We start from the raw sequence: 12,498 nt of genomic DNA, 5'->3' as shown, positions 1-12,498 counted from the left end.
AGGCCCTGGGGTGGGTCCTGGATAAACAGAGATCAGTAAGGCATTGGAGTTCCTGCCCCTGAGAAAGCCAGAAAGCCCCTGCCCGGTGGAGGAAACAGATGGGGAAGCAGATAACTATGAGGTCCTGCAAAGAGTAGAACAACAGGGAGGTGTCTGTGGCACCGAGGGCCAGAGAAAGTGAGCAGCTGGATGTGGGACGTCTCGGACCGCTCTGGCCACAGAAGGCAGGTCTGGAGGACTGGCCTGTCCAGGCCTGCCAGGGAGGATCACAGAAGCCAAGGCATCGATGCAGCCGTCTGGGGGTTTGGGGAAAAGGGCATTCAGAGTTTCATGGATGAGAGGGGAGGGAAGGTGGGCCTCCACTGGCCATCAACACCACAGTGGGGGCAGGTGCAACAGGGGGCTTGCCCCAGCTTCTCTGCCCGAGCCCACATGACCCCCCAGGCAGCCCCTTGCATGCTGACCTCTGTCCACTCTGCAGGCTGGTGCTGCCCAAGTTCTTTCTAGATGGCCTGTGTCTGCCAGGCCCCCAGCTACAGGGAAGAGGATGAGGGCCCAGCAGGGCCGGGTATCGGAGTGTCCAGGATCTCAAAAGGCCCAATGAAATGCTCCTCATGGTACATTCAGGCCACCTGAAGAACCAGAGTACTAAGCATAAGTCACTTTTCTAGCCTCCTCTTTCCTGACCCTCAGGGCAATCAACACGGTTGTCCACACCCTCCCTCCTGCTGGAAGTCCTACCCTTGACTTCTCCTCACAACCTCTCCTGATTTCCTGCTTCTTCTTGGGCTCCAGGCCTACCCCCACCTGTCCCCACACCGGCCTTCGTCAAGGCCCATGCCAAGGGCCTCTCCTCTCCCGATGCTCTCCCTGCTCCCCACTCAGTGTCAATGCAGGCAATTCACAAACACAGCTCTAGCCTACTCCGTGACTATAAGCTTCAGACCCTTCAAACCAACTGCCTACTTGCCGTCTCCACCTGTTCGCCTCAAAGTCAACCCCTCACCAAAACGAGGCCTCTTGCCACACCTCTTGGGTCCCCTAACAGCATCACCTCCAAAGAGGTGCATAAACTAGACTCTTTAGAATCATGCTTAACATCTATTCTCTCCCCCTCTAATCTAATCCTTGAACAAGTCCCACTGGCTTTTCTAATATCATGCACAACCACATTTACCTAGTACATAGATGAGTGGGAACGCTGTGTATTTTAAGGCTATTTGACTGACTGCCTTCTCCACTGGAGCATAAGCTCCATGCCTGTTGGTGTCAATGCCCCAGTGCCTAGCAGGAAATGGACTGTTAGGAGAAGAAAGAAAAAATCTGGGGCCCTCTCCTGAAAGGAAATGATAGGGGCCTCCGGCTGGGGGCTGAGTGATAGGGGCTGAAGTTGGGGTACAGGTGGGAGGGGATGGCAGAGGCCTTCCCCTGTGGAGCTCGCTGACCCCCATGCTGTCTCACGACCCCGGCCCTGGCTCCCCGCCTCTTTGGTTTCTGTTACTGTCACCATGGGCCCTTCCCTCTCTGGGGGACATGTGGGGCCAGCCCTCAAACCCCCAACAGAGTCGACCCTGATTAGGTTGGAGACGTTCTAAACAATGACAAGGGTCAGTAAGTCACAGGCCTGCTCATTCAGACGCCCTCTCCTGTACACCCACCTATTCTCCCAGTTTAGAGCTGCTCGGCCCAGCCTCTCCTCAGCGGGCCACTCCCTTTGGGCAACACCAGCCCAAGCCAAGCCACTCTCCTGTCCTCCTTTTGCTTCCCGGGGAGCCAAGGCCCCAGTATGTGATCTACTCTCTGACCTCACTCTGAGGTGAAAGGGAACACCCACTCCCTGCCTCCCCAGGAAGCCCAGCTCAGATTCTTCAAAATCACCTCCCCTATTGAGAGGAGTGGCTACCTTGGGACTTGCCCTTCCTGATTTTAATTCCCTGGTTCCACCCTCTTAAGACAGCTCCTGGCCTCACCTCCTGTAGCACAGACAGCTGCCTGCTAGCCTCCCACCCCTGCCTGCAGAGCCTCACCCTTCCAGTGTGGGCCAGTTCTCAGGCCAGGGACCAGGACACACTCAAGGAACAGTCTAGGCATCAGGTGTTCTCACTGGAGGGGATTCTCTCTGTATTTTATTGCTGCCCTCAAGAGGCTCTGGGTAATCCCTGACAAACCGATATATACTATGCTTTCTAATCTCCTTGCTGGATATGCTAAGAGCTCCCAAGAAAGGCCAGCCCCAGTTAGGAACTGACAGGTGAACACAGGCACATTATACTCAATTACTGTGTTAGGGTCAGAATAGGAGAGCTACCGGAGGACAAACAGGGGGAAGTGGTCTTCAGAGCCTCAGAGAGGGACTCGTCACCCCCTGCCCCTGTCGCTACCCAACTTCCCAGCTGACCTCCTACCCTCAAGGAGGCGCAGAAGCCTTTGGGACCTGTGGCCAACTCCTCCCCTCCTTCCTAGGGTCAGTCACTCCATGAACTTGGGCCCACTCGCTCTGGGCCTGAGGCTAAAGTCACACAATCCCATGGGGTTCGCATTCACCCATCACACACCCACAGCTACACAGCCAGAGTCCCAGTATGGTCAATGCCCTACCCCTGAAAGGGCAAGGTCAGGCCAAGGACACTGGGACCTGGGGGGTGCCCCTTAAACAACCACTTCCCTCAGGACATTTCAGCTCAGCCATGTCCCCAGGTGTCCAAGAAAACAGGAAGCCAACCCCAGTGTGAATGGCCAACTCCCGATGAGTTAGAATTAAGTCTCACACAAACAAGCGGTCCAACTCTCCGTGGCCCAACGCCTTACCAGTCTGGTCAGATGTCTGCCACCAGGGCCTGGAGCTTTGGTCAGACTGTCCACTCCTCACCGAGCCCACGCCTTGATCCTCCAGACAACGCCAGCCTGCTAGCCAGCAGGGGGAGCGACCCACAGTGGCAGGCTGATTCTCTCCGGAGCCCCGCGCTCAGCCAACAGCACTTTAGGCACAACTGTCTCCTGCCGGCCCTGGGCTTTCACGGTTTTCTGCACGTTCCAGATCACAAGCTTCCCAGGATCAAGGACTGGGTCACCTCCTTTTCTTGCTTCCTAACTCCAGGCTGCTTTGTGCCAGGCCTGGCTCAGCAAGGGAGATGCCAGTCTCCTGCAGGAGAAAGCCCTGCCCCATTTATTCTGCATCCTTAGTCTTGCTGAAGCCAGGGCCACCGGCCAACACCGGGAAGGGCCCAGAAGGAAGCAGCAGAGCCTATACACAAAGCCTACATGTGGGCTATAAAAAGGAGCCCTCCCTGCTTCCCCCAGGACGGGCTTGGTTCCTAGAGGTGACAAGTCGGGGAGAGAGCTAGTACTTGTGCTTGGGCACTCAGCCACTGCAGCCTCTCAAAGGCAAGCCAAGCACCTCCTCAAAAGGAACTAGTCTTACAAGGAGGAGAGGGAGACCATCAAGAACTGCGGCAGGAATGCAAGCGGAGACTCTCCGAGCCGCATCTCCTGGGACCTCAGCCTCCACCAAAGCGACCACCTGCACCGTCCCCACCGCCTCTTCCCCAGCCCCAGCATATCCAGGGACCTCCCCCTTCTCACACTTCTTCCCTCTCCTCTAGGGCTGAGGGCACTCTCTCAAGGTAGCCTCAGTCTCCGCTCCCTCTGGAGGCCCCAGCACACCAAGCTGTGATGAGCGGCTCTAACTCTGGGGTGACGGCAGGAAGCTGTGGCTCGGGGGCAGCTCAAGCAGGGGTATGTGTGTTGGGGTGAAGGCGGAGAGATACAATTAGGCAAGGGCACAGCTATAATACCTCGGAGTGTGAACACAAAGTTCCCTGTTTCCGAGACCCCAGCCAAGGCAGCCTCTTGACCCACAAGGGCTGCAGCCTACCTGCCACAACAGCGGGGCCACCCTCACTGTACCCCGTGCTCAAGTCACAGGAACTAATTTCTCCCCGGCCTCCTTTCCCCAAATCCTCCTCCAGCCTAATCTGCCCAGAGTGTTGAGGCTCTGCACCTGGGGGCAGACCCTGAGCCGCCAAGGCCCCCCTCCGGAAACAGTGGGGTGGCTCGCCACGGCGCACACATGTGGCCTACGGGAGAGCCAAGCCTCGGCTACCGTCAGCCACGGAGATGAACACAGCACACCCTCATCTCTCCAGACCGACAGAGCAAACGCGGCTTGTTTCCTTCTCAGTGCGCCCGGACCCCGTCGTTATTTTTTCTTTCTGGCTGTATGTGCCTTAACCTTTATGTTTACCGCTAGACTCCACAGTGCTTGGCACGTCAGCAAATGCCAGAGTCCAAAGCCAGGGAGGCACAAGTGGCACCTCACTTGTTCAGTGTGCCACAGGGTCCAAGAAAGCTGTTTTCAGGGCTTTTTTTTTTTTTTTCCTTCAAGGAAAGAGTAGCTATGGTGATATGGAAAGCTCACTACGCTAGAGATCTACTGCCACAGTGAACAAGTCAGAGGCTGGAGTCATCGTGTCTGGTTCAGCGTACCTAACACACGGGAGCTAAGACCCCACCAAGTGTGGGATGAACGAAGGAACACGTGGGCGGAGGCATGTGCTTCAGCTTGGCATCGGGGTCCTGGAGAGGCCCCTCTCAAGGCACCTAGAGCCCAGAGCCCCAGGCTCCCACTGCCTTGGAAGAGGCTCAGTGTGGTTGTCACCACAGCCCAGTAAGAGCAAGTCAGGGCGAGGCTCTTCTGCTACCTTCGCCCCCGCAGCAGGGAGAGAAGCATCTCGATGGGGGCTGTGGCAAGCCGAGGGCAGCAGAGGGTCCCGATGGAGGCTCTGAGTCCAGAGTGCCAGGAAGGGGGCCTGGGTGTGTCGACCAGCACATCTGCCCAGAGGGCAGAGGAGAGATCAGAGAGCTCTGTCCACATAAAGTAAAACAACTCTGGTCCTGCAGAACACCCACCTTACTGTCATTTCCCCAGAGTGGAGGAATAAACTGAACACTGCAGTGGGAATCAGAAGTTCCAGGCTCCGGTCCCAGCACTACCATGAACCTGCTGGGGCACCTTAGCCTTGGGGCCTTGGTTTCCTCATCTACAAGGGAGAGCCTAGCATTCCCGCCTCTCAGTTGGAGCTGTGGTGGAGCTCAAACAACACAATGGATGAGAAAATGCTCCATGAACTAACGCACTATTCAAGTACCCAGTTTTTCTCCTGCCCCCGACCTCTGTGTACAGACTCAGGGAGGGAACAAAGAAAAGAAATAGGAAACAGACTTCTCGCCCAGGCTGTCAGAGCAGCCACGGCAGCCAGCTTCGTGGTGGACAGAAGAATTGGAGCTCTGTCGTCAGTTACGGTGAAAGCCAAGGACACAAACAGTTGTTAAGCACCCACGAGTGCCACATGCTGTGCTGAGCTCTCTCACATAAAACCTCTCACTCTCATACGGATCTCATTTGACCATTGTTAATATACTGCTCCGTGAGGGAGAAATTATTTTTACAGCTGAAGATCAGTTTGAGATAGGTTAAAGTGACTTGTACCCAAGGTCACAGGAAGAGCTGAGACTCAGACCCAAATCTGACTGATTCTGGCTACAGCTGCTGGAGGCCACTCCTCACCCTGGGCTCCGCCTAGAGTCTTACCACCTGTTACCATGCTGCTCTCAAAGATCTCCCCCCAGAGAAGCCCGGGCGCCATGCTTCTCTAAACAAAGCACTCTACTAGGAGCTCCAGAACACTCCCCTCCTCCTGCCCACCTCCACTTCTCCTGGGACTCCCCTCAAAGTCCCCACTGACTTCTGCAGTTCTACGAGAGGGAGCAGAGAGGGGGAAAAAGTCTCCTATCCCCTAATATCAGGCCTTTGCTACATTAGGCCTCACTTCCTCCCTCCAACTTAGCCACCGCTGACCTCCTTGAAGCCACATCCCAGAGAAAAGGGCACAGAGTGGGAAGAGATGCCTTGAATTAACGGAGACCGACAGGGATGGTGACGGGAGAGGCAAAGGCAGGTCCTAGCACACTGACGTGCTGCCATTAAAGCACTTCCTGGAAGACAGGGGTCTCCCACCAAGGCGCTCAGGTAGCATTTCTCAGGGCGAGGTTCTCAGAAATAGGCCAATCTGATATCTTTATATGATACCAAAGCAGCTGCTCACAGCCAACTGCCCTGGCACCCTGCAAAAGTCAGCGGCAGGAAAGAGCCCTGATGACAGAGGGGCTCCTGAGAGCTTCAAGAGGTTAGGCGGCCTCTTTGTCTCCGAATCAAAGCGCTTGGTGGCCAGCCCCCTCAATACCACAGGTACGTTTGCTCCCTTCCCCTAACAGGCCCTCCTGGGCAACTTAATCTTCACCTTCCTCCTCGTCAGGGCTCCCATGCGTGAAGCACTTACACGGTGCTACACTCTATGCGAAGCATCTTGCGGATTCTCTCCGAATCCTCACAACTCCCTTATGAGAAAAATGTAATCTATTCCTCTTTTATAAACAAGGAATCCAGAGAGGTAAAGTCACACGCTCAAGGTCACAGAGCAAGTAAGCTGCACAACAGGATTTTAACCTAGGCAGTCAGAGTTCAGAGCCCGAATGCTAAGCTACTCTGGCTCTACTGTCTCCTCCCTCCAGCCCCAGCCCCTCCCCTCCCCTCCATCACTGCTGCCTCCCGCCTGCCTCGCAAGGAGGCTGTGCAGTGCTCATCAGGTCTCTCCTGAAAACTGCAGTGGCTCACTGGTCTCCCTCCTCAACCTCTCCCAGACAAACACAGGACAGTCCTGCTTCAGCCTCTGGTGACAGCTGTGCCTATAGGACAGAGTACAACCCACGAGGTACAGCATGCCATGGCCCTCCCTACGCCGGCCCCAGCCCAACCCCTGCACAGCGATCCCCAGGGCCTCAGCCAGGGCACAGGCAAGTTCCTCAGCCACTCAGGAAGGCCCAGCTCCCCGGCCACCTTCCGTGTGAAGCCTTCCTGGCTCTCTCCTCTCGACCCCCTGCTTGCTGAGCAGACAGAGCTCGTTACTCTGCACTCAGGAAGCTCTCGGTATGGACCTCTAGGTACATAATACACGGGGTTATAATTACACGTTCCCAAATCTGTCTCTTCCAGGAGTCTGGGAGTCCCTCAATGCCACCGACTAAGTCTTATCCATCTTTTGAACCCTTAGTGCCTAGCACTGGGCAAATAAAAGGTGTTCACACAATATTTACTGAGCAAATAAATGCCCCCCCATACTAAGGGGCTACCCAAAACAAGCTAGTGACCAAGCTCTCTAACTGGTAACTCAAGCCTGTGCATCTGCGTATGTCTGTGTGGGCACGTGCACACACACAGAGAAGGTGGAGGTGTTGGGGGCCCCAGAGCTGCTGTGCTCAGCTCTTCCAGGCATATGTGAAGCAGGCCCCTTTCCTAGGTTCACAGGAAAGAAAAAGCCCCAGCTGGACAGGGGGCTTGGCCGTGCTGGTCTGGAAACCCACACATCAGGGCAAGCCTGGGGGGCTGAGGAAACACTAAGAGGTCTGACTTCCCCTGGAAAAACTAGTCAGACAGGAAACACACAGGCGAGGATGGCTAGCTCTGGAGATCCGGACATGTGTTCTCACCCCTCTCCCCCCGGGAGCAACCAGCCAGCACAAAGAAAATCCCCAATGATACAGGCCTGCCCTCCTCGGGCACCTTGGGCCCAGCCTTCAGGGCTGGCCCTGTGGTCTGTCTCCTCAGCAGTCTGACAGCCACAGGGGTCAGGCCTCAGAGAGCTGGTACCAATGTCACCTACCCTGTGAGCCTGACTGCCTTGTCCAGGCGGTTTGCGTTCTTGCGCCACCCCCCACCCCTGGCATCAAAGGTACCACTCCATTGTCCCCTTTAGTTTCCCTGAGGGCAAGGGCCTATTTTCATTCACCACCTGAGAAAGCCTGGTGTCTAGAAGGGTGTCAACAGAAGAATCAAAGACGAAAGGCTGGGGCTGCAAAAGTCCCCACAGATACGCTTGGCTGGCACTCAGAGCCCACCATGGAGCCTCCACCCGAGCCACTGTACCCACAATGACCCTTGACTGAACCTCTCATCCCAGAAGGCACCAGAGGGAAAAGTGTAGAGCCAGAGCCTAGAGAGGCTGAGGCTGTCTGTAAGAACAGTCTGAACACAAAGGTTTCTCCTCGGAGGAGCAACGCAGACCCCAGGAACGGGGGCCTGAGACCACTCACAGCACAACCCCGGGGCGCTGAGTCCTTTAGGGACTGGCTGGCCAGCCACTGACTGGAGAGCCGGGTCCAACTGAGGTTGTCACATGGCAGCACAATTCACTCCCTACATTTCTATTTCCTCATCTGTAAAGTGGGGTGGTACTCTAGGCCCTTTAGAGGATCAACCAAGAAAACATGATGAAAAGTCTCTGTAGCACTCAGCAGGAAGTCTGTAACTGCTCTGTGCTCATTTAAGTCAGGATCTGTAACATAAAAAGCCCAACGTTGACCTGGTTCCTGTCACACCACCGTGACAACCAGCACCAAGGCACTTCCCCACCCCTCTTTTAAGCCAAACTCCTACCAGAGAAGCGAGCACCTGCCAGCCCCGGCTCACAGTGCGGGATAAAGTGAGAGGGCACAGAGTTAGGCCAGAAAGAGGTCCTGTACATCAGCGGTCCCCAACCTTTTTGGCACCAGGGACTGGTTTCGAGCAAGACAATTTTTCCACTGACGGGGGGCGGGGGCGTTCCAGGCGGGAATGCGAGCGATGGGGGACGACAGGTGAAGCTTCGCTCGCCCGCCCGCCCGCGCTCACCTCCTGCTGTGCGGCCCGGTCCCTGACAGGCCGAGGACTGGTACCAGTCCATGGCCCGGGGGTTGGGGACCCCTGCTCTACATGAGTGCCGTGCACTGTCATTGAACCCCAGTCTCTCCTCAGGGCCACAGATACCCTGAGGGTCCCAGAAGTGTCTCTCTCTCTTTGGCCAGGTTACAGGCACTGCGTGGTACCCTGGCAGGGTCAGCAGGAAAAGGCCAGACACCTGAGGCACCTGGGCAAGAGGCCAGATGGCAAGGGGCCCTGCTGGGAGTCTAAACTTCCTCTGAACCTACAGAGGGGGGCTGCAGGCATCAGAACCCGACAACGAGGTGCATCCATGAATAGGCAGCAACGGGGCAGCTTCAGCATGAGGCTCTGTTTGCAAGGTCTGAACTCCACACGAGTGTCCATTAGCCTTCTCACCCGGAATCCTTCAATCCGGGCCTCCAAAATCAAAGGGCCAGGGCCCCTTCTACATCCTTTGCCCACGCTCCAGGCCTCTCAAATCCCAGCTAACTGATGAGATCACTGCATTTGTACCTCTCTGGCTGACCCACCCTTGGGGGCTGGGGTCATCAGGTCCTCTGCATTCCTGCCTCCACCCCCAAACACCTGAGACATCGTGGGCTAGCCTCTTGCCTCTCCACACGCATTCCTTCTACACAGGCCCCAACTTAAAAACGAGAAAGTGACCCACCCATGAGCCAGATGTGCACATTTCCTTATACTTACTCTATCCACTGTTCTACGTGGTAGCTGAGTAGTTGGGTCAGGGCAAAACAAAACCATATCCCCCCATCTCCGGGTAGTGATCTCAGTGAAATGGGAACTGGGGCCCCATCCTCCTCCCTTCCGACACCCTCACCCTCACGCTCTTCTGCAGCCACACAGTCCCAGTCCAGGAGAGCAGTCATACTCTATTAATGTTACCATTCATAACGGCTTACATTTATTAAACATTTACAATGTGTCGGGCACTGTGCTAGCTGTTTTAATCTTCTCATTTAACGCCCAGAGCAACAAAATATAGTGGATGTACTATTACTCCCACTTCGCAGATGAGGAAACTAAAGCTCAGAGAAGTAGCTAGCTGCAGGGGCTACACAACTAATATACACGGGCTTCAAATCCAACCTTGCCTTCAACCACTGTGCTGCACTTACTGCCTGCTGGTCACGTGCACGGTTTGAAATGCAGCCTGTTACCCAGGAGAAGTCTATCTGGGAACCTCCAGCCCGTGCTACCAATTCAGGAGAGCACACAGCACCACAGAAACATGGAAGGGGCTGCGCCTGGAGTCTAATGCCTGGGTGATGTTTCCAGGGCCATCCCAGCTCTCTGCAGTGTCTGTCCTTCCTCCACTTTGGAATCCAGTGTCTCAAATAACTAAAATTTTCTCCCAATGGCTGACAGAGCCGATGGGGGCCCCGAGGAAGGCCGCTGCCGTGTGGAAGTTCGGCAGCTGTGTCAGATCTGGAGTTTGTAGCTGAGGAGGGCTCCCTCACCGTTAAGACCTTCCTTCCTCCCAATCTTCTCAGCCATTTACAGGCAGGTACACCACAGCCAAGGAGGTCTGTGGGACCTTCCCTTGGGGGTGTCACTTCCTGAACCCCCTTCCTACATATGGACCTAATTCTGAACCTGGCTCTAACATCAGTCTCTGGGGGTCCTTGCAGGAAGCAACCCACAGCCTGGGGTTGCAGACACATCACCCCTCACACTTGGAGGCGGAGGAACGGAGAGCAGAGCTGGGGGCCCATCCGGCCACAGCACAAGCACGTGCTCAGTGGAATAACACTCTGAAGGATTTGGGGTTTTTCAAAATCCCCCACCTCCCTCCTTCGCAAAAGCAGCCAAGGTCAGGACTGGGAAGGCAAAGAGGCAGGAAATCAAGAGTAGCCACTCCTGGCTCCCTCCAGCTACGGGACACAGGCCATAGGACACAAAGGGCTAGACCCCAATCTGGCTGCGTGCTCTTGAACAGTACCTGACACAAGGCAGTGAGGCTGGCCTTCTGGGAGCCAGGCTCTTGAGAATGTGCATCCAAGGACAAGGGGAGCCTGGCCCCTCTCCGTGCCCCGGCTTTGGGTGTCTGCCCACGCACACAGACCTCCAAAATTCAGCTTCAGGACAAAAGCAGCGGCGGGAAAAAGCAGCCACTGCCTCCCCTCAGGCTTTTCCAAAGCGAACAGGACCACCTTCCTCCCTCTCCCCGTGACGGAGATGCGTAGGCCCGGTTCCGCTCCAAAACCAGCCCTCCCGTAACAACTGCCTAAGTTCTACTCAGGGAACCCAAAGGTTCCGTTCCAAGTATGAGCCCAGCCGGGAGGCCCAGAGTTTCGCGGAGGCTGCTCTTTTTGGAGAAAGGGCGCGCATCTGGTGTGGCCCCGGTTCTGGGGCTGGCGGGGGGCACGCTGCCTCGGATCCCGTCGCCTCGGCCGACACCGCTCCCGGTCTGTGGGGGACCAGACGCCGGCCTCGCTGGTCTCCAACCCGCTAGGATTTTTAGGCCTCTGGGCAAAGAGCCTGGAACACTCCCCCCCGGCTGGGGGAGGGGGTGTCCTGTCAGGTGACTGAGGACCCGGATGCCCCCCGCCCCCGGTGACCACCCGGGCCGAGGCGGGGGCGGGGCCCACAGGGTGTCGGGGGAAAGCCCGAAAGTTTGCCCAAGTCTCTCTCCAGCGGCGGCCCGGGGCGCGCGGGAGCCGGGCGCAGACCCCCGCCGCCCCCGCGCGCGCGGCAGGCCCCAGGGAGGGGGGGGGCGCACTTACTGGCCCCCTCGATCTTGTCGGCGCCACGGCTCCACGTGATCTGCCGCGTCTCCAGCTTGACCTGGAAGGTCTTCCGCTCGGGCCGCTGCGACTTCTTGGAGTAGAACAAAGTCATGACGGTGCCCACCTCGAGGCTGCGGCAGAGGTGCAGCACCTCGGCGTCCGAGGGCGCGCCGGGCCCGCAGCCGTTGGCGCAGGGGGACGCGGCGCCCGCCATGGCTCCGGCGCTGGGGGCGGCACAGGCTGCCGCGGCGCAGGCCCGCCAGGAGCGAGCTGGCGGCGGCGGCGGCGGCGGGCGAGCAGACCCCGGCGGCGGCTCCTGCGGGCGGAGACGGGGCGGGGCCTGAGCGGGGGGCGGGGCGGCACTGCAGGCCCCGCCTCGGCCCGCGCGCCTGGAACAAAGGCGCCCGCGCGCCCGTGGGGAGGACCCCCCGCCCGCCGCCCGCCGCCGCGCCTGCGCCCCGCGACCCCCGGACAGGCCCCGGCTAGGGGCGCGCGCGCCGCCCGCGGTCGACCTGCCAGTCCCTCCGTCCCGCAGAGCTACCTCACGCGGCCCCGGACACAGCCTGGCGGCCACGGCCGGCCCCGTCACGCGCGGCAGCCTCGCGCCGGCCCGGCCGTCAGTCGCACACGCCGGCTGCCCAGCCCACTGTCCCGCACAGGCCCGGCCGCAGCAGTTCCCTCAAGCCCGCTTCCGGAGCGCCGCCCGCGCAGCGACCGGGAGGAGAGGTGAGGGTGCGGAGCGCCCCCCGGGCCCGCCAGCCAAACCCAGTACCTGGGCGGGCTGCCCGGCGGAGGGAACCAGGCCAGGCCGCTTCGCCTCACACCCGCGGTGGCGGCGGCGGCGGCGGCGGCGGCGGCGGCGGCGGCGGCGGCGGCGGCGGCGGCGGCGGCGGCGGCGGCGGCGGCGGCGGCGGCGGCGGCGGCGGCGGCGGCGGCGGCGGCGGGTCCTCCGCGCTCCCTCTCTGGGGAGGGGCGGGGGCGGGGCCTCCTGCGGAT

The 12,498-nt window shown here is 58.4% G+C and overlaps 1 protein-coding gene across 1 annotated transcript in view; it reads right to left on the bottom strand.

Moving 5' to 3' along the window:
* Nucleotides 1–12,283, bottom strand: part of PLCG1 (phospholipase C gamma 1) — a gene marked incomplete at its 3' end in the record, with an annotated part of 33,623 nt that extends 21,340 nt beyond the window's left edge. The window contains exons 1-2 of the mRNA XM_079719427.1: nucleotides 12,275–12,283; nucleotides 11,500–11,818 (exon numbers count right to left, since the gene is read on the bottom strand). Of these exons, the coding sequence (XP_079575553.1) occupies nucleotides 11,500–11,716 (217 nt within the window). The 5' untranslated portion in view covers nucleotides 11,717–11,818; nucleotides 12,275–12,283. The remainder of the gene's footprint in view (nucleotides 1–11,499; nucleotides 11,819–12,274) is intronic.
* Between the last annotated feature and the right edge of the window lie 215 nt (nucleotides 12,284–12,498).

The sequence above is a fragment of the Hyperoodon ampullatus genome (genome assembly GCF_949752795.1).
Source record: "Hyperoodon ampullatus genome assembly, chromosome: 14".
Lineage (NCBI taxonomy): Eukaryota > Metazoa > Chordata > Mammalia > Artiodactyla > Ziphiidae > Hyperoodon > Hyperoodon ampullatus.
Note: the sequence above shows the minus strand (reverse complement) of the source record. Positions and strands in the feature narration are given on the sequence as shown.